The 24,923-nt window shown below is 43.7% G+C and overlaps 2 protein-coding genes across 2 annotated transcripts; one reads left to right on the top strand and one right to left on the bottom strand.

The window, feature by feature from the left end:
• Positions 1-601: 601 nt before the first annotated feature.
• On the top strand, positions 602-13,483 carry LOC142370490 (phthioceranic/hydroxyphthioceranic acid synthase-like). The gene is made up of 6 exons (XM_075453067.1): positions 602-659; positions 1,714-1,867; positions 4,939-5,099; positions 5,231-5,437; positions 5,554-5,735; positions 7,943-13,483. Exons 1-6 carry the CDS (start codon positions 602-604, stop codon positions 13,481-13,483), a joined length of 6,303 nt encoding a protein of 2,100 aa, XP_075309182.1.
• A 1,090-nt stretch (positions 13,484-14,573) lies between these two features.
• pks1 (polyketide synthase 1) lies at positions 14,574-23,439 on the bottom strand. The gene is made up of 6 exons (XM_075452791.1): positions 23,382-23,439; positions 23,142-23,295; positions 22,891-23,051; positions 22,594-22,797; positions 22,333-22,514; positions 14,574-20,024 (listed from the first exon to the last, which is right to left on the bottom strand). The coding sequence occupies exons 1-6, from the start codon at positions 23,437-23,439 to the stop codon at positions 14,574-14,576; spliced, it is 6,210 nt and encodes a 2,069-aa protein (XP_075308906.1).
• Positions 23,440-24,923: the final 1,484 nt, after the last annotated feature.

The raw sequence follows: 24,923 nt of genomic DNA, 5'->3' as shown, positions 1-24,923 counted from the left end.
CTCTGAGAAATGATTATCTTACGCAAACAGCAGGTTTTAAGCATGTTATCGTTCTCTTCAGAGGTAGAACGTCTACCGTTTCCTGTAAAAACATCTGGGGATGACTGATTGTTTCCACGTAGGTTTTTCCACTGCTTTGCTCAGAGTTTGTTCATTATCTGCTTTGACCTGAGCACATATCTAATAATTTCTTACCATTTAAATATTAAAAGTGATCAGGTTCAATGAACCAGTTTACCCAGTTTCCCTGTTATATAACTTATCACGCAGAAGGCGCCATAAATGTGTGCAGTGAAGTCCTTCATCTCCATGGCCACGTATACAATCAAACATTAATGTTTAATCATGAAAAGCAGCTGGCTATAAGAATCGGCCGCAAGTCTGGCAGTGATACCATCACTGAGGAAAACAGCCAATGGGATGGATGTAAGGATGCACTGGTGCGTTTCTAAATTCAACTAATTGTTCAGTTTCGAGGTGAGTTCAGACACAAGTGGAGGTAGAATAATGTTCCCACTTTTTTTTCTGTTGGGTGAGATGATATCTGGAGGTGATGCTGCGCCAAAGATTTATTATTTTCTTTCTCTGCGCTCTTGTCAGGATGGAAGAAGCAGACGAAAGCATCGCTGTGGTGGGGATCGGCTGCAATTTTCCAGGAGGTCCATAAAATTGAGAGTTTTTGTGTGGTTTAGACGTTCAGTCTCTTCTTCTTCTCTTCTTCTCTTCTGCCTTGAGTTAAGGATATATAAGTAAAAGAGAATATATCAGTACAACTAAACACTTTTAGAACTGCAGAAATGACGGAATAAAATGTGTTTACCTGAAACTTACCTCTTCTCAACCGTCAGAGGTAGTAACATTTATATATTTGCTATTCTTCTGTTTTCGGTGATGAAAGGAGACAAAAATCTACTCAATTGCTGTGTTTATGTTGATAATTTAGTGCTGAATTCTACTGCTATGATACTTTGTCAAAGGAGACCTGACCAGGATATAATGCAACATGAAACATACCATAAATAAGTTTTAATCAGCGTACATTAGATTAGCATCAATTCACAACATTACATAAAATAAGACGGAACTTTTGAGAAAAACCTCCAAGTCTCTTTCATCATATTCTTTATGAGACCCTCAATTAATCAGTTGCTATAATAGCTTCTAAGTAGGTTCTTTCTGCAGATTATTCCCTGTCCAAGGTGTTGTTAAAGCCTGGGAAACATTACAGCTCATTACTTGAAAGAGTGGAGCTGATAGCTGGTGGAGTTGAGAAAAAGACGTTCGAGTGATTCGATAAATTGACAAAAATCCAGATTTAGAATAAAAACTCTCAAATCTAGAAACAAATTTGTGTATCGTGACTTTATATTTCTTCTTCTCTTCCATTAATTACCCCCACACGCACTCAGATTTATGTAGAATCCCTATTTGTTAAAGACATCTGCAACAGTTTTCACCTGAGGTTGAAATTCTCAGGTCAACACATTTTATTCTGTTATTTCTGCAAATCTGAAATGCTAAAAAGTGTCTTTCTGTTTAGTTTTACAGTGTTCAGTAACTATGTGTGGCAGCTGCAACATAACACCCCCCCCTTGTTACTTCAGTATTGTGATTTCATTCAGCTCCAGATACTTGAAGGATGTTTAAAATTCAAAACTTTGATTTCAGTTAAGGATCTGAATACCTCTCAAACTACGGATATTTTCCCAATAGGAGAAGGACTTGACAATTTCTGGAAGGTTCTGCTGGACGGCAGAAACTGCTCTGCACCAATTCCCAGAGAGAGATTTGATGTAGCGAGCTGGTACGACCCTGATGACACCAAAGCGGGTAAATCCCGCACAGACAAGGCCGCTCTCATTAATGGGTATGGGCTTTAAACCTTATACAATGTGGATAGCAGCTGGTCTTATTCCCACGGGATCAAATGTTCTTGTTGTTACATATCTGTGTGTGTTTGATGAAGAATAAGACAGAGATGTAAATATTCATTTGTACACTTCAGTTTTAGTTGGATTGTTAAGATATTGGTACTTTTTTGGGGGATGTCTCAGTGACATAGAATATACACTGGAAAAAATCAAAGTCTTACCAAGTATATTTGTCTCATTTCTAGTCAAAATATCTCATTACACTTAATATAAGACACAACTGCCTAACAAGCACTATTTCAGCCAGATATAGGGACTTGTTTGAAGACAATACATCTGGAATATCTTGTTAAATGAAAAAGTCTTGAAAACAAATTGTTTTGAGTCGGATTTCATATGAAACAAGCTTCTTTTGGACATTTGAAGAGGTTTTTAAGCTAATTTAGAGATCACTTTTATCTCAAAAGTCCCAAATATCACATCTTATTTCAAGAAATCTTGACAAGCCGATTTTCACTAGTTCCATTGGCAGATTTTTTTGCTTATTTCAAGCAAAAATGTCTTGTATTTGTTGTTTTTCTTAGATATTTTTGGGAGGGGCATTTTTTCCAGTGTATTTACAGAAATGTTGATGTATGTTCTTCACACTGTCAGTTCAGTGATTGGGATGAATTCAGGTGTGATGAAACTTTGTAGGAGGTCTTAATCCTTAATCCTTAGAATAAAAATCAGCTGGCAAACATTTAGAAGCTTTAATTCAATTCAATTCAATTCAAAAATACTTTATTTATCCCAGAGGGAAATTAAATGTTGATGTAGCTCAATTAAATTCAATTAAGTGTAGCAGAGACAGGTGTGGTTAGTCCCAAAGCTGAGTAGAGGCGCCGGAGTTTCTGCAGCCATGACTCTATGAAAAAGATGATTGCCTTCCTGATATTCCTGCTGTGTCATTATCAGGGCTCCAAGCTCATCCATTTTACCCACCAGTGATCTCCCATTATGATCAAGGGAAGAAATGGTTTAAACTTCCTCCTCCTTTTTCCACATTTCCATCATTTTTTTTTTTTTTTACCCAATCCCATGTAAATCTAAATGTCTCCCTACATGAGATATTTTCAGACCTAGAATGCTTCAAACATAATGCCAGGCTTGTGTTTTCGTAAGTGAATTTGACCTTAATCGAGCTTCTTTTTTTGTACATCCTAATCAGAGGTTGCGCTAGACTTTCTCGTTGTCTGTCATCTTGACAGATGGGGTCATAAAAATCCCGTCATGATCTATTTTTGAGTTGTATGGCTTTGTTTTTGCTGGCATTTTTAGTGATTATAGGACTGCAAAGGTGAGCTTGTCTGCTGAATCTGCTAGTGTGTCTTGTCCTGCCTCCACCTCTGGCACCCTCCATATTTTCATTACCCCCTACCCGAACCAGGGTTTGCATCCCCACCCCGTTGTGACTGGTGTGCAGTTGGTGAGAGGCTGAGGTAGATTATGGTTGTTGTGGTGTGAGGAGCAGTGATGGCTGGCATTAGGGGGGTGACTCTGTGACGTCAGTGGTCATTGTCTAGCCTCCTGGAGGTGTTGTGGGCCCAACTAGACAAAACACTGATGAAAGGAGGTTCCCACCTGACCCCAATACATGTTGGTCAGCACTGCTCACTGATCTATATTATAGGGAGTATAGGGAATTATTCACTGAGTCTGGTCCATTATTTATTTGACTCACAGGCAGACTACATGGCAACTGACACTGGAATGAACATGACTATGAGGTGGATACGCGACTCAGTGAAGGTTAGGGGCACGGACCTATTCTCTAGGGCTAGAACTGACCAGAATAGTTCTCAGAGGAAAGAGAGCGTAGGTGGACAAAATAAAAGTGGTAGGCTAGAGGGAAGTAAGCTCCAGGTTTGTCCTTGTGGCTGGCAGAAAGTAACATCAGTTAGAGGCCTTAAAAGTCGGATGAAGTCCAGCGGCAGGTAGAAAACCACAGTCCGAAGGATATCAATAGCACAGCTACGGAGGTGGAGGAGGAGGTTCTAAGAAGGGATGCAGCTGATACTGAGGTGAACAGGCCGGTTAGAGAGAGAAATATGGAGCAGAAAGCTAGAGTTAAGTGGCCTAGGGCTAATAGTTACAAAGAATGGGAGGCAGTCAATAAAGATTTGTCAATAATATTGGGTAGGTTAGGAGGAAATGCAAGCGATAGGCTAGAGAAGATGGGAGATATAATTTATTCCTATGGCGTAGAGAGATTTGGGGTGCAAGATAGAAAGAGGGTTGAAAGAGTACATTTAGGTAAGTCTAGACGGCAAAAAGAGATGGAGAAATTGGTTAAGGAAAGAAGAAATTTAAGAAAGCAGTGGAAAAGAGCTACAGAAGAAGAGAGAGAGGGAATTAATGTTTTGCAGGAAGAATTGAGAAGCAGGCTGGCAATACTCAGAAGGGCTGAAAATCTTAGGAAAAAGAGAAAGAAGAAAGAATATGTAAGGACGGCATTTTACAGGGACCCGTTCAAGTTTGTTGAAGGATTGTTTAACCAGGAAAAGGGAGGGCAGCTTAAGGCAACAAAGTCAGAGGTGGAAGAGTATCTAAGAAATACATATTCAGATCTTGAGCAGCGTAGAGTAGTGGGCCTTCCACCTGACATGCCACCATTAGGAGAGATGGCTCATGAGATGGATGTTAGACCACCTAGGTGGAAGGAGGTCTACAAACATACTCAGAGTTATACTGATATCTGAAAACATTTTTCTTTACAAATCATCTTTATTTGTAACTATTAAAGTGACATCTTAACTCCCTCCCCCAGTACAGTGCTTGCAACATCAGGTGTGATTTATATAGTGCATGAAATCACGAGTGATTGCACAAATCACACTTCCAGCTTCAGTGTTGGAAGTTTCAATGCAGCTACTCGTTTACTTTGAGTGAGCAGCTGTGTCCACAGTTTGGATTGGTACTGTGCTTTACAGTAAGAGTCCATGTAAATTGACTGAAAAATATCATCAAGTTAACTGTAACGCATCTCATGACTGAAATCTGATTTAGTGATTTTGAATGCTTGCAGGGTAAATGAATTTGACCACAAGTTTTTTGGCATCAGCGACAGTGAAGTGGAGCAAATGGATCCACAACAAAAACAGCTCCTTCAGTGTGTCTATAGGGCTTTAGAAAATGCCGGAATGCCCATGGAGAAAGCCAGCGGCACCAGGACAGGAGTGTTTTTTGGTAAGACAGAAAAAAAGTTGTTTTTTATCAGCTATTTCTGTGTAATAATAAAGATAAAGTTAAGACACTAGTCTTTACCACATATTACACCTGTTTAAAGCCCTTCATATTTTTTGTTGCTTTGATAAAAGGGATTATGAACAGAGATTATGAAACAAATGCTGCACATGTGCACCCAAGTGTGATCAACCACTGGACCGGCACAGGGATGGCTATGAGTATTGCAGCAAACAGAGTCTCCTACATCTTCAACTTCACTGGACCTTCATTGTCCATTGATTGCGCCTGTTCATCCTCCCTCGTGGCTCTTCATCTTGCCTGTCAATCCATTAAACAAGGTCTGGACAGCATTTCCAACCCACCTCAGTGGTACTAGTAGAGCACACACAAAGGCAACAAGTGGTGGCTTTAAAATGTTACCGGGTGAAATTCTAACTGTGTTTCATCTCATCAGGCGATTGTGACATGGCTGTTAGTGGAGGGGTCAACTGCATCTTTGAGCCAAGAGTGTTTGTAGCGCTCACTAAGGCCAAGATGATCTCACCTGAAGGGACCAGCAAGCCGTTTTCCAGCAGAGCAGATGGATATGGCCGAGGGGAGGGCTGTGGCGTCGTTCTCCTGAAACCACTGAAAAAGGTTAGACTGTGCAGATATGTTCCGATCACAATCATTAGTTATCACGTCACACGTGTTCTGGGAATTTACCGTCTGGGCCCTTGTTTCCCATCTTCTTAGTTATCTATTTTTACAATGGGTGATTCAATCTTAAAACTGTCCAAATTCCATATAATCCTTTCTGGTAAATGTTCATGTGAAAGTGAAAATACTTTTGGACTCCACCCGGATCAGCCACTTTGCTAAATGTGTTATCCTCCTCAGCAGCAGCTTGACAGTTTACTGAATCACCAGCACAGCGGTCGGCAACCTTTAACACTCAAAGAGCCAGTTTCCATGGGAAAGAAAACACTGCAAATACTTTTTGACATCTAAAATGAAGATATTATTTTTTTATATCTTCGTCGTTCTCCTGAAACCACTGATCTATTTTTAACTAAAGGTCAGCAACCTTTAACACTCAAAGAGCCATTTGGACCCGATTTCCACGGAAAAGGAAACACTGCAAATACGTTTTGACATCTAAAATGAAGATATTGTTTTCTTACCTTTACGCTTTATATAAACAACTAAAGTGTGTTGCTTAAGAAATCCATGAAGTGCTCCAGAGAAAATTTAATTTTATTTATGTAATGAACACATTTGGAACTCTTAAAAAATTTTTTTTTTTAAAAACACGCCGAGTTGAAGGTCTCTTTCTCAAGCCAGTCTCGTCAGAGGTAAATGCAAATTAATCTGCCCAGGCATTATTAAATGTTCTGTTTTCTTCAGATATTTTTATTTTTCTGTATTTCTCCGTACTTGGCTTACCTGGGGTTGAAAGTCTCGATAAATGCGCAGCATTTTGGCCGACATATACCGGCTTTCGGCGAGTGTGACGCAAATTTTGAGCGTTGAAAAATATAAATATATAAATATTTCAAGATTACAATAATCTTCCAATTTAGAACTACAATTAAAAAAAACAACTAACTAACACACATAAAATAAACTTCAATCGAATACTTTTTCATTTATTTTCCAAGGCCACGCGGAGCCACAGGATATAGCCTGATTTATAGTCGTCGGCGAAAGGCAACGGAGAGACCCTCCCGGAGACGCTCTCCGTCACTTACAAGCGTCGGCCAAAATTCTTATCTATAGGCCTCAGTATGCTTCTCTGTCGCTATCCGTCAATCCGATTCCGTAGTCCGTCCTTTCGAAGTTCTCTGTCGGGATGTTGGATACGCAAGGCAATTCACCTCCCGATCAGTAGGCGTCGCTAAGGACCCAATCTCGCGACGTCTATGGTGAAAGTCGTTGATTGATTGTTCATCTTCCGGCTCCGTTCCACTCCTCACTGTGAACGATGGTGACCTAGAGAAAAAGACTGTTGTTGGAGTTGCAGCTTGTTGAAATTGAAATGCAAATGCCGGAAAAGGGTGGAATGCTCTCTCCGGGTCGGGAATGAGATCCTTCCCCAAGTGGAGGAGTTCAAGTATCTCGGGGTCTTGTTCACGAGTGAGGGACGAATGGAGCAGGAGATTGACAGACGGATCGGTGCGGCGTCTGCAGTGATGCGGGCTCTGCACCGGCCCGTCGTGGTGAAGAAGGAGCTGAGCTAGAAGGCGAAGCTCTCGATTTACCGGTCAATCTATGTTCCTACCCTCACCTATGGTCACGAGCTGTGGGTAGTGACCGAAAGAACGAGATCGCGAATACAAGCGGCCGAAATGAGTTTCCTCCGCAGGGTGTCTGGGCTCTCCCTTAGAGATAGGGTGAGAAGCTCGGTCATCCGGGAGGGGCTCGGAGTAGAACCGCTGCTCCTCCGCATCGAGAGGAGTCAGATCAGGTGGCTCGGGCATCTGGTTAGGATGCCTCCTGGACGCCTCCCCGGTGAGGTGTTCCGGGCCCGTCCCACTGGGAGGAGGCCCCGGGGAAGACCCAAGACACGTTAGAGAGACTATGTTTCTCGGCTGGCCTGGGAACGCCTCGGGGTCCCCCCAGAAGAGCTGGAGGAAGTGGCCGGGGACAGGGACGTCTGGGTCTCTTTGCTTAAGCTGCTGCCCCCGCGACCCGATCCCCGGACCAGCGGAAGATAATGGATGGATGGATGGATGGATGGATGGATGGATGGATGGATGGATGGATGGTATTCCAAACAAAATGCTGGCTTGTTCATGGACTGAAGCTTACTCAGGACACTTGGCAGTTACATTCATTGTTGTTTTCATGTTGTTAATTCACAGGCTCTTGAAGACCATGACCACATATGGGGTATCATCAGCAAAACCGCAGTCAACCAAGATGGACACTCAGTCACTCCGATGACCAAACCCTCCACGACACAACAAGAGGAGCTGCTGCGCAGAGTCTACTCAGACTCGGACATCGCGAATGTCCAGTACATAGAAGCTCATGGGACTGGAACCCCAGTTGGAGACCCAACAGAGGCAAGAAGCATTTCCAATGTCATTGCTAAAGCCAGACCTTCAGGTTCAGGGACACTCCGCATTGGTTCTGTAAAGAGCAACATCGGACACACGGAGTCTACAGCTGGAGTGGCTGGGCTTATTAAGGTTCTGCTAATGATGAAGCATGAGACCATTGTTCCATCAGTTTTCTACTCTGATGAAACCTCCAATGTTGATGCCAAAGCCCTGAACATTCAAATTCCTAAGGAAACAGAAAAGTGGGAATCCTCTTGTGCGAGACTTGCAGGTGTGAACAACTTTGGCTTTGGGGGAACAAACGCACATGCCATTGTCAAACAACACATACAGTCACATGTTGAGCAAAAGCGCAATGAGAGGCAAGAAAAATATCTTGTCATGTCTGCAAATTCATTGAATTCTCTTACAATGATGATGGAGGACACCATTAAACAGCTTGAGGCAAATAACAAAGTTGATCTTGATTCTCTGTTGTACACATCAGCTTGCAGAAGAAGCCACCAAAAGCATAAATACAGAAAGGCCATTGTAGTGTCATCTGTGGATGAGCTCACAGAGAAGCTAAGAGCCACTGCTGGCAAAAACGTTAGCCCAGGCCTCTCAGATCCAAGACTGGTGTTTGTCTTCTGTGGAAACGGCGTCACTTACCACGGCATGTGCAAGCAGCTGCTGAAGAGCGAGCCTGTATTCAGAGAGAAGATCAAAGAGGTTGCAAAACTTTTTCAAAGTCTGGGCACCCTGAACATCCTGGACACACTTGAGAGAGAGTTTGAGAGTAGTGATTCTAACAAACCGGGCGTTGTTCAACCGCTCCTCTTTGCTATCCAGGTTGGGATCACCACCCTCCTGAGGAGCTGGGGCGTCGAGCCCGACGCTGTGCTTGGACATTCTGTTGGTGAAGTTGCAGCCGCTCACTGCTCCGGCCTCCTGTCTCTTAAGGATGCTGTGAAAGTCATATATTACCGAAGCACCCTGCAGACCAAAGTCACTGGTGGGAAGATGCTTGTGATCAGCAACATAGCTGTATCAGAGGTGACTTCTCTACTTCCTCTGTACTCTGGGAGAGTTTGTCTTGCTGCTTTCAACAGCCCACATTCCTGCACCCTTTCAGGTGATGCAGATGCAGTTGAGAGCCTCCACGAGAAGCTAAGTAACTCAGCTGACAGTCAGAATCTGTTTCTCCGTGTGCTGGATGTCCCTGCTGCTTACCACAGCCACATGATGGACCCAATCCTGCCAGAAATCAAGGAGACAATTGGCGTCTTATTGGAGAATGACCTCAACACAGAGTTGTTCTCGACGGTTACAGGCAAGGAAGTCCAGCAGGGAGATTTCTGCTCGGGTGAATACTGGGCGAGAAACATTCGTGAGCCAGTTGCATTTGAGCAAGCAGTGAGGTCTGCAACTAAAGGAGAGAAGAGTACAGTCTTTGTGGAGATAGGGCCGAGAAGGGCACTACAGAGAAACATCATGGAAACTCTTGGAAACAACACGGCAGTTCTTGCCTCCGTGGAGCCACAGAAAGAGCACAAATCCGTCATTTCTGTTGTTTCTAAACTGTTTGAACTGGGCGTTCAGGTTGATTGGAACGCCTTCTTCAAAGGTTTTGAGGCAATGCCACTGCCCTTTCCAAGATACCAGTTTGATTGCACCGACAGGGATGTTATCATTGGAGCAGCTCAGAATAACAAAAAAAGCAGTCATCCTGTTCTCTGTCAGACAGGAAATGAAAACAACATTTTCAGCTGTGATCTCATGTCTGGCTCCACCTTCTACTTGAAAGAACACAAGCACAATAACATACCCATCATCCCTGGCTCCTTCTACGCTGAGTTGGGTTTAGCTGCGTTCTTGGCCAGCGCTGAACCAAAAGTACCCCTTAACTCATTGCAGCTCAGTGTCAGTTTTAAGAGTCCGTTTGCTTTAACCCAGAACTCACCCAAGATGAAGGTGCAACTAGAACGAAAAGAAAAAGAAACTGGTTTTACTGTGCTCACCTCATCTGCGGTGTATGCATCAGGCACAGTGGTTTCAAAGAAAGAGAGGCTGATTGAGGAGCAGTGCATTTCACTGGGCTCCATCTACAAACGATGCACGTCTGTGGTGAGCTTTCAGGAGTTTTATGGGTATCTCTCTCAAGGAGGCTTCCAGTATGGAGAAGTCTTCCAGAATAAGGCGGACGTCTACTACGGGGAAGACCTGAAGGAGGCATTTTCAGCTGTCTCGGTTCCAGAAGAGCTGCAGTCTTATTTGCATGACTACTACATACATCCTGTTGTGTTGGATTATTTCATGCAACTTCTCCCTGTAACTGTAGAGCACATCTTTGCTGGAAGGCCAGGATTTCCTGCAAAAATAGGAAGTCTGACAGTGTTTCAGCCTTTGCAAAATGAGATGATTGTTTATCTGAGAGCAACTGATGTGGGTGTCGACCAGTTTGAGGTTTGTGGCTGCTTTGCAGATAAAGATGGCAGAGTGTTGGTTGAGGTTAAGCATGTGATAGTCAAGTATCTTGGCAGTCACTCGCGTGTGGTTGAGGATTACTTCTACCATAATGCTTTCAGCACCATCCATGAAGGGTTCTGTCCTTCTCCACCTTTGAAGGCTTTGGTCTTCTCTGATTATTTAGGGATCTCAAAAGGTCTGAAAGAACATCTTGACCCAAAATCTCAATATGTTTCCTTCACACATGCAAAAGATATCTTAAGCAATGGGGTTGCTTTTGTCATGGCAAATCTCAACATCACAGATATTGAGAAAAACTTTGATGAGGTGTTATTTTTGTGGGGCAAAGAAGACCTCACATCACTGTCGGCTGATGCTGTCTTGCAGAATCTGGCAAGCTGTTGTGAGATTTTCCGCCAAATAGTCCTCGAGCTGAAGAGGATTCACTTCCCCAAAGCGATCAGAGCAGTAACCTACCGTTCATCTGACCTGACTGTAGATCACATATGTCCAGGTTTCGCCCTTGCTGGTATGACAAGGTCATTTGCTGCAGAGATACCCGATCTTTCTTTTCAGCTGATTGACATAAGCACCATCTCTGCTGAGGACATCGCAGCTCTGTCTGAAGTCCTGAAATCGTATCCTTGCAGCAAGCACCCAGAGTTGGTGATTAAAGATGGGCTGATCTTGAAGCCTTCCATTGTCCATACCCCATTGGAAACCACTGACAACACAAAGGATGGTTACACCTCTGCAATGTCTGAACCTTGCAACTTTGAGACAGCTGATGCACAAACGATGACTCAACTGAGTGCCATTCACTTTGACGAGGAGCCCGATCCAATCAGTGACACGTCTGTTGAAATCCGTCCCAGTAAGATGTGTGTTCACTCATCTGATTACTTCCCTGTCAGTGCCTCACATCTAAAATTTGGCCAGACATTGTACTGGAACAAGCACTCATCTCAGAAGCACAACCTGCTCGCTCTTGATTTCAGTGGTACCGTTACCGCAGTTGGAAAAGATGTCAGGAAACTGAAAGTGGGAGACCACGTTGCTTCTTGTTATCCTGTTGTGGCTGGTGGTAAGGTTAGAGTTCCAGAGAATGTGTGCTACAGCACCAAAAGGTTGTCATTCCTACAAAAAACACCCTGCGTATCCTTCTTAGTGTTAGCGTGGGAGATCTTGCATCAAGCCTTGCCTAGAGCCAAACAGAGTTTAGGTATTGTGTGCTCTGAGCCTGACTCGGCTCTGGTAAAGGTCTTGGCACATGCCTCCTACAAAGCAGGTTGGAATGTGATTGTTGGTACACAGTGCGATGGCTCCTTTGTAGATGTGAGTCAAGTGGATGCGTTTGTCATCCTGACACCAATCGACGAATCGCTAATTGCTAAAATTTGCGACTTTCCAGGCTTCCAACATGTTGTAGTCATCTGTGGATATCAGATGCAAGATTTGCCTGCTCAGGAACTGCTCCAAAGTGCAAAGGAAAGTGTTTACGTACAGACAATTCAGATGCAAGTCATTTTACAAAAAGGATACCTTAGAGCACACAGGCCACACATTTATCGGTGGCTGAAGTCCCTGAAGCTGAGCAGGAGCTTTTCTATTGAAAGCTTCATATTTCAGAGTGTGAATTCTGAAATCAAGAGTGTTCATTCACAGAAATCACATTCATACTTCAGTTCAAATAAACTGCCTGTGGTGGCTCTGGAAAAAGATGCGAGTGGTTCCTTGTCTGACATTCCCCTACTCCCAACAAAGAAGCGGCTCTTCAGAAAGAGATCAGTGTACATAGTGGCAGGTGGTCTCTCGGGTCTGGGCTTTGAAACGGTCAAGTTTATCTCACAAAGAGGCGGCAAGTTCATTGTCATCCTCTCCAGAAGCAAGCCCACACCGGATGTGTTGCAGGAAATACACAAAGTGGAGAATCAGTGTGGCAGCAGCGTCACCAGTATGGAGTGTGACATATCTGTGCCTGAGCACGTGCACAAGGTTATCAGTGTCATCGGGAAGAAGTTCGTTGGTTGCCCAATCAGAGGAGTGTTTCACAGTGCAGTTGTATTGCATGACGGGCTGATTGAGACCCTTAACCAGTCTCTTTATGAGAAAGTTTTCAAACCCAAAGTAAATGGTGTATTGAATTTGCACCACGCAATGCAGCACTGCCAGTTGGACTACTTTGTGTGTTACTCTTCCATCTCAGCTTTCCTGGGAAATGCATCGCAAACAAACTATGCAGCAGCCAACTCATTCCTCGACATGTTCTGTCACTACAGGCGCAAGCTCGGGCTGCCCGGACAGTCTATCAACTGGGGAGCTCTGAACCTCGGACTGCTCCTAAACAAAGAGCATTTCCAGCGCTTTCTGGAGGCAAAGGGGATGATGGTGCTCGATGTGGCTGAGATACATCAAAGCTTAGAGCATTGCCTCGTGCTCAACCGACCCCAGCAAGCTGTTTGCAGGTTTCACTTCAGAAACATCAGGTACAACGTCCTCTCCCAGAACGCGGCATTGACCACGCGCCTCTCTAAGTTAGTTGAAGAGGCCTTCCAGAAATCCAGAGAGGCGGATTATCAGACTACACAAACCGACTCCGTCTCACCGAGAGAATACGTTGCGTCTCTGCTCAGCGAGACCATCGGTGTAGAACAGAGCGAGCTGAGAGACAAGTCGCCGCTTTCATCCTTAGGCATCGACTCCATGCAGGCTATGACTCTGCAGAATCTGATCTTTCAGCAGAGAGGTGTGAATGTGCCTTTAGTGAGACTGTTGGATCCCGACGCCACGTTGTCAACAGTGGTGGCTTTACTGAGTGAAGGAGCGGAGGGCGGAAAGGACAGTGAGTTCCTTCAAGTTGAAGACGTGGGTCATGTTTCAAGCAGATTGTAAACCCTGAAACAGAAGTCAACACAGTTTAATTTAACTGCTGTCCTAGAGAGGCTTGTTTATATTCTACCAGGAACTCTTTTTTTTTATGCTTTCATGTACATTTTCCAGTTTTGGGGAATTTATTGTGACAATTTTGCAATCCTGAACCATATGTTGAGAACAGTCAGCTTTACACTCATAACTATTCCTAAATTGGCTGAATATTTGATCATTTATCTAAAAGAAGTGCATCCTTTTGTATCATTCATTCATTTGTAATAAAAATCACTGAGTTCTGTCTATAAACCTTTTTGCATGAAGTTATTAATCCTGACTGATTAACAGTTTTATGTTGATGATGGACAAATGCAATTGAGCATTCTGGACTGTCCCATAAGTTATCTGTTGGCAGCAAATATGATGAATGATTCCTTTGTTGTTTGAGCCAGAGATTTATTACACGTGCAGAAGGAAACTGTGTCACAATCATACAAAAATCAAAGATTACAACGTTTATAACATTATTTGTGCTTGCAGGTACCTGGACAACATAATGAATATCAATCTTCAATTCAAGCAAATCTGTTGACATGATTTTAGTGAAGTTCGTTTATACACTGCTACATAATATAGAAATAAGAGAAATAACACAATTAAGACTATAAATGAGATAATAAAAAGACAGTAAAGGTAATAAAAACAAATCTGCTTTTCACAGGAATCAACACAATCCAATGTGAATAACAAGGGAAGGTTGTTTGATAGTTGAGCTGTGACTCCTGAAATCGGGTGTCTGTTCACTAACAACCTCTGGGTAGATTACCTCTGGATCTGAGTTGAATCTATGACCAATGAATAATAGCACTTTTGTGAGGAAACCAACAAACCTGTTACCAGATGTGTAATGAGTTTAGTTTTACAGGAGAACTGTGGTGGCAAACCTCCACAGAGCATGATTTCCAGTGGTGGAAAACCTCTCATTATTGCCAGAGTGCTGCTTGCTGTTTGTTCATAGTAATCAGTGCTGGCCAAACTGTGGCAGCAAATCAGCCCTGAATTTTCCATCATTCTGCTCAGTAGCTTTGCTTTTGTAAAGAAATCTGACATGAAATCATCCACTGTTCAAGACAACATTCACTAAAGTGGTAAGAGTGCTGTTGGGGTCCAGCATTACAACCAAAGGTACATTTACTCCCGTCTCCTGGAAAATCATGTTCTGCAGAGTCATGGCTAACATCGAGTCAATCCCCAGCGCACACAGAGGAGAGTCATCTTCCACTTCACCTGCACTCACATTGAGTATGTCACCAACAATCCTCCGCATGCTCTCATGTGTGGAAGACAGATGCTGCACTCTGGGTTCGATGTACGTTTCATCTTTGAGTTCTGTTTCCACTAAAGCTGACAGGCGTTCCCTGAGAGATGCGTTTTGTGAGAGGACGTGCATGCAAAGGTTTTTGAAGTTGAACTTGCATATTACTTGTTGTGGTCTGTTCATTAAAAGGCACTTTTTAAGTGCCACGTGAACTTCACGCACGCCCATTATCATCATCCCTTTGGCCTCCAAGAACTTTTGGAAGTGGTCTTTGTTCAGCAGCAAACCGAGGTTCAAAGGGCCCCAGTTGATGGACTGTCCGGCAAGTCCGAGGTTTCTCCGGTAATGACAGAATGTATCAAGAAAAGAATTGGCTGCTGCGTAATTACACTGCGAAGCGTTACCTAGGAATGATGAGATGGAAGAATAGCACACAAAGAAATCCAGTTTGCTGTGAATTGTTGCATGATGGAGATTTAGGGCACCGCTGACTTTGGGCTGTAGCACCTTTCGGAAGAGAGATTCATTCAGGGATTCGAACAGCGTGTCATGCAGCACAGCAGCGCTATGAAACACTCCTTTGATTGGACAAGATGGGAATCTTTGCCCAATTTTGGAGATGGCATCAACCACCTGCATTAACACGGAAACATCACACTGGACATTTAAGACAGCTACGCCATATCTTCTCTGGAGCTGGTCCATTTCAAACTGGATTTCATCGGATAGAATTCTTCTTGACAGTGTTGCAATGCAACCTCCTCCATTGTGGGCAATAAACTTGACAGTCTCAAATCCCAAACCAGATAGACCTCCAGTTACGATGTAAACAGAGCTCTGTTTGAAGAGTTTTCCAGACCTCACAAGCAAAGGGATGTCAGATACTCTACAATCAATTCCTCCAGGCTCCAAAACAACTTGCTGCACTGTTGTTGTAGAGAAATAGGACTCAGACTCTTTCATCTGAAGCAGTTCCCCTCTCAGAGGTAGAGACACTGCATCAAAGCCGAATGAATGAAGCCAGTTGACCATATTTCTGTTTTGTGCTTGCAGATTAGCTCTGAAGAGAACATCAGCCACATTCAGCTTATGCACACAAATGTGGTCACCTTGCAATGCAAACGTGCTTGTATAAGCCAAGGGTGACATATAGCTGCTGCACACAAAAACTACATGTTTCTCAAGTCCACCACTGTCACTCATCTCCTGCCAGGAGCAATCAAATGGTGGCAGAAAAACAAAAGCATCAAAATGTGGCAGTTCCCTTGAAAATCGATGCAGAGAGGAAACATTCCAGCCTGACCTGCACGCTGTGAGAGCCAAGACTTTCATCAGAGCAGAGGCCGAGTTTGAGGAGATAATCGCCAACCTTCGCCGCTGTTTTTTTACATCAGACAGCATCCTCTGCAGGATCTCCCATGCCACTATGAAGTAAGACACACACGGAGTCTCTTTGAGGAACGGAAATGTCTTCGTGTCGTAACACACTGCTTCAGGAATCCGTATCGTTGCAGTGGCAGCAACCGGACAACACGAAGCAACATGGTCTCCCACACTTAGGTTTTTAACATCTTTCCCAACAGCTGTGACGATGCCGCTAAAATCTAAAGCCAGAAGCTTGTGACTCTGTGAGGCATGCTTGTTCCAATACATCGTCCTGCCATAGTTCAAATGGGAAGTGCTGACAGGGAAGTAATCCGATGAATGCACGCAAACATTTGTGAGTTGAATTTCAACTGACTTCTCATGGACAGGACGTTCAGAAGCATTAGCAGGGATGGCAAACAAGTTAGCCATTGTGTATGGATCAGTAGTCTGTAGGACACAGTCCCTCAAATGGACAGATTGTGTCTCACTGTCATGTAAATCCTCGTTCTTAACTGGGGTTCTTGCTATTCTTGTTGCCGATACCCTCCCTCTACTGATCCTCACCTCTTGTTCTTTGCAAGTTTCAACTACATGAGCCAACATTTTAATGTCCTCTGTGGTCACAGAAGACAGGTCAATCAGCTGAAAAGAAAGATCTGCAATCTCTGCTGCGCAAGCCCTCGTCAGACCAGAAAGCACAGAACCAGGACTCAGGCGGTCCACAGTCATCTCTGTCGACCTGTAAGTTATGACCTTCACAGAGCAGGAGAGTCTGCTCTCTTTCATGGCTAAAACAATCCAGCGAAACATCTCACAGCAGGTCACCAAGCAGTCCAAAATCCTCTCGGATGACAAGTGACTGAGGTCCTCTGCCCCCCAAATGAAGAGAGCATTCTTCAGATTGTCCCTGCTGCGCAGTGAGTGGAGCACTAAGTGTCGAACTTGGTCGGCCGTTAACTTCTCCCTGCTCTCCACAAAGACCGACTCTGGGCTTATGTAGGGTCTTAGCCCTTTAGCAATGCCGAGTTTATCCTCAAAAACAATTGCTTTTAACTGGCCGTTTTGCGAGGCTCTGTCATCTGCAACTGCAACTGTTTCATTGTGAAGGAACAGCGACTGGGGAACGTTTGAGCAGCAGTCCAAAAATGAAATCCTCACCCCTTTGAGTTCCACCAATACGTTCCCCTCCATCGTAGCAAAGCAACCACAAACATCAAGGAAGTCTGGGGTTATTTGAGTGGCCTGCAGGTACATGACCATTTCCTCTTGCAGGGGTCCTGATAAAACTATACTTCCGATGTGTGAGGGAAATCCCTGCTTGGCTGCTAGCTGTCCCATCGCTACCACAGCGCTCATTTGCATGAAACAATCCAGTAGCACAGGGTGAACAAAATACTCATGCAGGTATTCCAGAAGTTCACCAGGAACTTGGAAAGTTGTCACAGCCTCCTTAAATTCATTCCCAAAACGCACGTCATTGAGACGTCTGAAAAGTGGACCATACTCAAATCCTGCTTGAGACAGAAGCGAATAAATCTCCTGTCTTGTCATAACCGATTTGCACCTTTGAAAGATCGCATCAAGACAAACGGTTGCTTCCTCCAACAGCGGTTGCCCACCTGCACACCTGCATGTGCCAGAGGCGTGAGTTGCAACAGAGGACTGTATCTTAAATGAGGCCTCCTTCTCTTGATGGTCCAGGGTCACTTTTAGCTGTTGGTAGTTTGAGTTGAGGGTAAGCAAACTTTCAAATGAAACACTGAGACAGAGCTGAGAAACAGGTTTCTTTGGCTGCAGGCTTGCCATCACTGAGGCATAAGCCAGTTCAACGTAGAACGCACCGGGCACGATGACGACATTGTTGTTTTTATGCTCCCAAAGATAAGGTGCGGTCTCCAATGAGAGGTTACACAGGAACTCCTTGTTATCCTGCTTTACTTGGGATACAAGAGCATGGCGAGAACAACGAGTTGATCTGTCGCCCTCTCTCAAAGCTTCAAAACTCACATCTTTCTTTGTGTTGTCAAACTGATAAACTGGAAGGGCTGTGGGTAAAGTCTCACAGCCACTGTAGACCTGATTCCAGTCTACGTTAACGCCAAGTTCAAATAGTTTGGCCAAAGTCAATGAAATAGTTTCACAATCTTTCTCCGGGTGGACGGACGAAAGAACAACGGTGTCATCTCCAAGGGTCTCATTTATGTACCTTTCAAGAGCCCTTCGAGGTCCAATCTCCACAAAGAGCACATTTCTTTTGGACTGCTTGTCTGTGACGGCAGCACGAAGTGCTCGCTGAAATAAAACAGGCTCTCGGATGTTCTTTGCCCAGTATGTGCCCGAGCTGAAATCCCCATCTGAACACCTCTCTCCAGTCACCGTTGAAATAAGCTTGCACTCCATGTCGTTGCTATCTAAAAGGCCTATGTTTCTCTCAATGTCATCCAGAACTGGATCCATCATATGGCTGTGGTAAGCTGCTGGAACATCTAAGACATGGAGGAAGAGATTCTTATCTGGAAACGTGAACTTTAGCCTTTTGCGGAGGGTGTCTAAAGCATCTGCATCTCCTGACAGAGTGCACGACTGAGGGCTGTTAAAAGCAGCTACAGTAATCCTCCCGGAGAAGACCAAAACAACCTCTAAAACTTCCTTTACAGCCACATTGCTGACCACAAGCATTTTCCCTTTGGAGAGTTTGTTCTGAAGAGTGCTGCGGTGGAACAACACTTTCACAGCATCCTCGAGAGACAAAAGGCCTGAGCAGTGAGCGGCAGCAACCTCACCGACAGAGTGACCGAGCACCGTGTCGGGTTTGACCCCCCAGTGCTTCAGCAGACCGGCGATGCCGACTTGGATCGCAAAAAGAAGAGGCTGGACCACACCTGGCTGGCTAAAATTACCGTCATCGTACTCACCAGCAAGCCACCGACTGATACTGATGTCTTTGTACCTCTGAAAGACGTTCTCCACCTCTATGACCTTCTCTCTGAAAACAGGAAGTTCTCTCATGAGCTGCCTGCACATTCCCCTGTAGGAAACCCCATTTCCACAAAACACAAAGACAACTTGGATTTCCGACCTTACCGACTGGACTTTTGTTTTCAGTGCAGATGTGAGCTGGTGTTTCAAGCCTGAGAGGGAAGACGCTGGGAAGGCCTTCCTAAATTTGTGTTTGCAGTGACTCCTCCCACATGCTGAGGTGTACGAGAGTGCCTGCACGTCTACTGTCTGATCGCCGCCGAGTCTTTGGTGGGAGTCAGTGATGGTCATGATCATCGATTTCTCAGAAGCTGCAGATAATACAAATATTTTCGGCCAGGCTTTCGAGGTGTCTACAGTGTAATTGTACTCTCTTAAAATCGCATGTGCGTTTGTGCCCCCGAACCCAAAGCTATTGATCCCCGCTACCCTTCCCAGTGACCCGTTTGACTCCCATCTCTCAGCTTTGGTTGGAATTTTTAGATTCAGGGCTTTTACATCTACACTTGCATTCTCTTCAGAGTAGAAGAGCGAGGGAACAATGATCTTGTGTGTCATCATCAGCAGAACCTTAATGAGTCCTGCCACTCCAGCCGCAGACTCCGTGTGTCCGATGTTGCCCTTCAGAGACCCGATCCGCAGTGTCTCTGAACCAGGGGGTCTGACTTTAGCGATGATGTTTGAGATGCTTCTCGCCTCTGTTGGGTCTCCAGCTGGGGTTCCAGTCCCATGAGCCTCAACGTACTGGACACTTGCGATGTCAAAGTCTGAGTAGACCCTGCGCAGCAGCTCCTCTTGTTGTGTCGTGGAGGGTTTGGTAATCGGAGTGACTGAGTGTCCATCCTGGTTGACTGCAGTTTTGCTGATGAGTCCCCATATTTTGTTACAGTCTTTGATGGCCTTCGTAGAGAAAAAAAAAACACTATTAGCAGGCTTGTTAGCATCTCTACTGGGTACAATTTCAGGTCAAACCAGCTTGCACACCCCTTCCAGTTCATGCCATGAATTCTCTTCACCACATATTTCTGCAAAGTTCATGGGATCTTGCAAAAGCCTACTTAAAGGGATAGTTCGCCTCTTTTGACATGAAGCTGTATGACATCCCATATTAGCAATATTATTTATGAACATTTTCTTACCCCCTGCTGCGTCCCGTGAGCCGAGTTCCGGCTTTGTTTTGGTGTTGACGAAGGTAGTCCGGCTAGTTGGCTGGGGCCACAAAAATAAAGAGTTTTGCTTCTCAAAACAAAATGCGTTCAAGGAGTAATACATTTGCATTACAAAATTGTTCTCCAGTAAAGAGTCAGACCTCACAATCGCTTGGCGCTATTTTCTCTCCCTTCGTATCACCTGTTACGATGTTTACTGCTCAGAAGCAGGGGACTACTTGGTCTGCACTTCGGTCTGCACGGTCTACATAGCAGGCAGTGATACGAAGGGAGAGAAAATAGGGCCAAGCGATTGTGAGGTCTGACTTTTCCTGGAGAACGATTTTGTGATGCAAATGTATTACTCTTTTGAACGCATATTGTTTTGAGAAGTAAAACGCTTTATTTTTTAAACCCCAGCCAACTAGCCGGACTACTTTCATCAACGCCAAAACTCGGCTGGAACTCGGCTCACAGGACGCAGCAGGGGGTAAGAAAATGTTCATGCACGATATTGCTAGTATGGGATGTCATACAGCTTCATGTCAAAAGAGGAGAACTGTCCCTTTAATAATTATTTAAATAGCTAATTTTTCAAACTTTTCACTGGCTGTAATGCACGTACCATCTACCAGCCATGTTATTAGGTTAACCTGTGAAAAATACAGCAATTCAAAATCCAATTCTGGTTTCTAGTTGGAGGTTCGAAGTTATGTTTATTGTTTATTTATTTATATATTTATTTAATATTTGGCCTCCCTTATGTGTATGAATCAGGCTGGACCTCAGCAATAAACGACGCACAATGACCACTCTTTTAAAGAGTTAAAGAGCATTTTCTATTAAGTTCAGAACTCTGTAAAAGGGTCGAAGCTCCTCATTTCTGAGCGATAACACTGGTGCATCTCTTGAGGGATTCATGGGTCAATGTTAAGTGGCTTAACAAACAAACAAAGAAAGAAAACACAACATATTCCTCTGAAAATGGTCAGGAACAAGGACTGGACTTAAACAGAGTGAGAAAGATGAGTGAAGCTCTGACATTGTGAGTGCAGCGAGTTGCTGAACTGATCCATGATGCAGTGTTCTTAGTGTTAAGGGACGTCCTACTCCTGGTTTAAGAGACAGATTAAACTGTTTTGGAGTGTATTTACTCGGGGTTCACGAATATATCGGCTAATACGCAGCTTGTTGACTGAGAGGAAGGATTAAATAAACCGATGGCAGCAGCTGATGTTGCACTGGCTTTGCCCTGAAACTGACAGGATCAGCCTGCAGGTTATTGGCCAAATTATCATCTTTAACATCAGTATCAGTATCGGTCCTTAACTTCAGAACTGGTGCATCCTTAATGTATATCCTTTACCACATTTACTTGATATAGTATCCTATAGCCACTTTATATTAGACATGCCGTATCATCTTCCTTAAAAACTCGTTTTTTCTCCTTGGCCTTTGGTCCTTCCTGGTGAATCCTGTATTTTCTATGTGTGCTTTTGCATACTGTTGTATTTATTTTACTGTTCTTATTTCATGATCTTTTATTTGTGTGGTACTTGTATTAATATTTGTGTAAAGCACTCCGGTTGTTTAAATGTGCTATATAAATAAATGTGACCTTGACCTAATAATGAGCTGTATCAAAGATACTGTAACAGTGTTGTTTGATGTTTAAACCCCATTTATTCCTTATTGATACACAAAGTAGTGGTGTTTACAGTTTACTGTAATTGTTTGCATCGTCCAAAAACTGTTTATTGTCTTCTAACTTATTCATTGATGAAGCTTTGTTTCATAGGTAGCAAATCTTGTTATTCTTTGTAAATACACAGTAACGCATTGATATATACTTGAACTTACTATAGTTCTTATTCCATCATCATCTAACTTACAGAAATATACTGTAAAATATCCCAGAGTTTCCTGTTGTTAGAGTGAAATACTGTTTAGTTTTTGAAGGTATAGCTGAGAAAGTTGGATGTGTTGGCTCTTTTTGAGTTGAAATTCACTCATAAATCGTACAAAAAGCAAACCAAAGAAGAGTATAACAACCAGCCTACATTTCTGAGAGGTTTCAGGAGTACCACGCCGCAGCCCTCCCCTCTGCCGTAGCCGTCTGCTCTGATGGAGAAAGGCTTGCTGGTTCCTTCAGGTGAGATCATCTTGGCCTTGCTGAGAGCAACAAACACCCTTGGCTCTATAATACAGTTAACCCCTCCACATATCGCCGTCTCACAGTCTCCTGGTTGAAAGTTGAATTAGCATTAGTATTTTTTGAAAAACACATGTGTAATGATGAACTTTCCTCCAGGTAAACTGACCTTGCTTTATGGCCTGGCAGGCAACATGCAGAGCCACCAAAGACGAGGAACAGGCGCTGTCAATGGCAAACGAAGGGCCGGTGAGGTTGAAGGTGAAGGAAATTCTATTGGCCGCCACACTCATGGCCGTCCCGGTGGCGTTGTAGTGGGTTATTGTTCCAGGACTGTTGTTTCTGAGCATTTCATAGTCCCTGTTCATGAGACCTACGGCATTCATAATCACAGCAGAATGAGCAACGATTAGTTTAATCCGGGTATTGTTCTCGGCTCTGTAACTACAGCACGTGAGAGGAGCACCTATGTAAACGCCAGTTCTGCTTCCGCTGATGCTTTCCATGGCTACTCCTGCATCTTCTAACGCCCTGTATGTGCACTGCAGGAGGAGCTTCTGCTGCGGATCCATCGCGTCAGCCTCCACCTCAGTCATACCAAAGAACTTGTGATCAAAGTCATTAAGCCTGGAGTACAAAAAGTAGATCCATCATAACTCAAGCATGACAAAAACAACACGAAATTTGCCCAAATGGATAAAACAAGCCCAACATTACCGCTCTATAAGAGCTGCTTTGGCTGTCTGTGTCTTTCCAGGTTTGTTGGCATCACCATCGTACCACAAAGTGGTGTCAAACCTCTCAGCTGGAATGTCCACTGCACAGTTCTTTCCCTCCAGCAGAACTCTCCAGAAGTTGTCCAACCCTTCACCTACAATAAAGGAGAACACGATTTATTTAAAAATTAAAATTTATGTGAATCTACTGCAGAAACACACAGCTTTGTCAAAGTCATACCTCCAGGGAAACGGCATCCCATCCCGATTACAGCTATGTCGTCGCCTGTGTCCTCCATTGTTTCCTTTGAGGTGGGGAAGAAGTTTCTCCTTGTGCTCAAAGTAAGGTTTTAAGCCTGGACATGATGGAGCTTTACACTCAGCTATCTTCAGGGAGAACTGGTGTTCTGCAGCTTCACAGCCCCCTTATATAACATTGGGTCAGGTCAAAGAAAAGAGACAAGAGGAGACTGTCTCGGCTTTATTTCTTGGAACCAAATCCACTAATTGCAGGTTAAGATCATCCAGCTGCAGGAGTAAATGAGCCTTTGTTCCCGTTCTCTTTTTTCACTGACAAAAGCACTGTGTCTACGTTTTGACTTCCTCTGATGTGAATAGCCGCTTCTTCACACATCAGATGTGACTCGGGAGATAAAGCCGGCTCAACTCATCAGGCAGTTGGATCCCTGAATGAACCGATCCACACGTCCAGGACTCCACCGGCGAGATCTTCAACCTCCAAACGACCACCGATGTGTCAAATAAAGCCTTTATATTGTAAATTGTTTCATAGAGGGCTAAATAAATGCAGCCCATTTAAGATTTTCATCTTCAGAGGCCAACAGATTTGTTTGGTTATTAGCGATTTCCTCTAATAGCAGATCAATTAATGATTAATGGGTATGTTCAATGTCATATCTAACTGCTTTCAGTGATGATTTACAATAACAAACCAAGAGTAAAGCTTCCACCTGTTGAGATAAGTACTTCATAACAAAATCAATGCACAATAAAGAAAATCTGGCTGGGGCTACATATGAGAAAGGCCCAGTGGTCTCTAATTAGCACTGCTTCAAGTTTCTTTACAAATTTGAATGTTTTAAAGCTTTGTTTGCCTATTTATATGGAGTCATGTGGCTCATGGGTGATGAATGAAAATGTCTGCTGTGAACACAAACCACCCAGCCTCGCAGCCAGGGGGAAAACACATGTTAGCTAACAGCTAGCCTGTATTTGTTAAGTGTTTTATGTTCATTTCTAGTAATCTAGAGATACATTTAAGGCAAGTTTAGCCTCACAAGCAAATAAACTTTACAGTACTGCCAATCAAAAATGTTAGTTCTACACCTGAACGCAACTTTTTGTTAAACCGGTTCTGCTCTTTTTCCACAGGCAGAGCATTACTGAGCATGTGCAGACTGTCAGAGAAGCTCGTTTCTATTAGGAGGAACGGAGTCGAATTAAACATCTCCCCTAATCTAATTTAATATATTAAACTATCTTACTACTTTGACTGCTTTCATGAATAATACAACAAGCTATTGGCGACAGAACACATCAAAGAGCGTAAGTACCCTTAACTTTGTGTCACCATCTGGCTTTAGGAACCATCGTTGTGTCGGTTTAAGTGTTCAATGACTCAGGGAAAACCAAACAACAGACATGCTTTTGTCAGGTGGTAAGTGCTGCATTTACAACATGTTTCAACAAGCATTTGTGGCAAAAACAAAGCAAATTTAAGTCTTATTTGAGTCACGTACTGTTCGACACATTCGCAAGAGTG

This window comes from Odontesthes bonariensis, chromosome 20, assembly GCF_027942865.1.
Source record: "Odontesthes bonariensis isolate fOdoBon6 chromosome 20, fOdoBon6.hap1, whole genome shotgun sequence".
In the NCBI taxonomy this organism is placed as follows: domain Eukaryota; kingdom Metazoa; phylum Chordata; class Actinopteri; order Atheriniformes; family Atherinopsidae; genus Odontesthes; species Odontesthes bonariensis.
Note: the sequence above shows the minus strand (reverse complement) of the source record. Positions and strands in the feature narration are given on the sequence as shown.

Coding starts and splice junctions, on each gene's coding strand:
- LOC142370490 (XM_075453067.1), top strand. CDS start 602: ATGGAAGAAGCAGACGAAAGCATCGCTGTGGTGGGGATCGGCTGCAAT. Junction 5,438..5,553: donor CTGTCAATCCATTAAACAAG/GTCTGGACAGCA, acceptor TCATCTCATCAG/GCGATTGTGACATGGCTGTT. Junction 5,736..7,942: donor TCCTGAAACCACTGAAAAAG/GTTAGACTGTGC, acceptor GTTAATTCACAG/GCTCTTGAAGACCATGACCA.
- pks1 (XM_075452791.1), bottom strand. CDS start 23,439: ATGGAGGACACAGGCGACGACATAGCTGTAATCGGGATGGGATGCCGT. Junction 23,296..23,381: donor GGGATGCCGTTTCCCTGGAG/GTATGACTTTGA, acceptor CCTTTATTGTAG/GTGAAGGGTTGGACAACTTC. Junction 23,052..23,141: donor AAAGCAGCTCTTATAGAGCG/GTAATGTTGGGC, acceptor TTTGTACTCCAG/GCTTAATGACTTTGATCACA.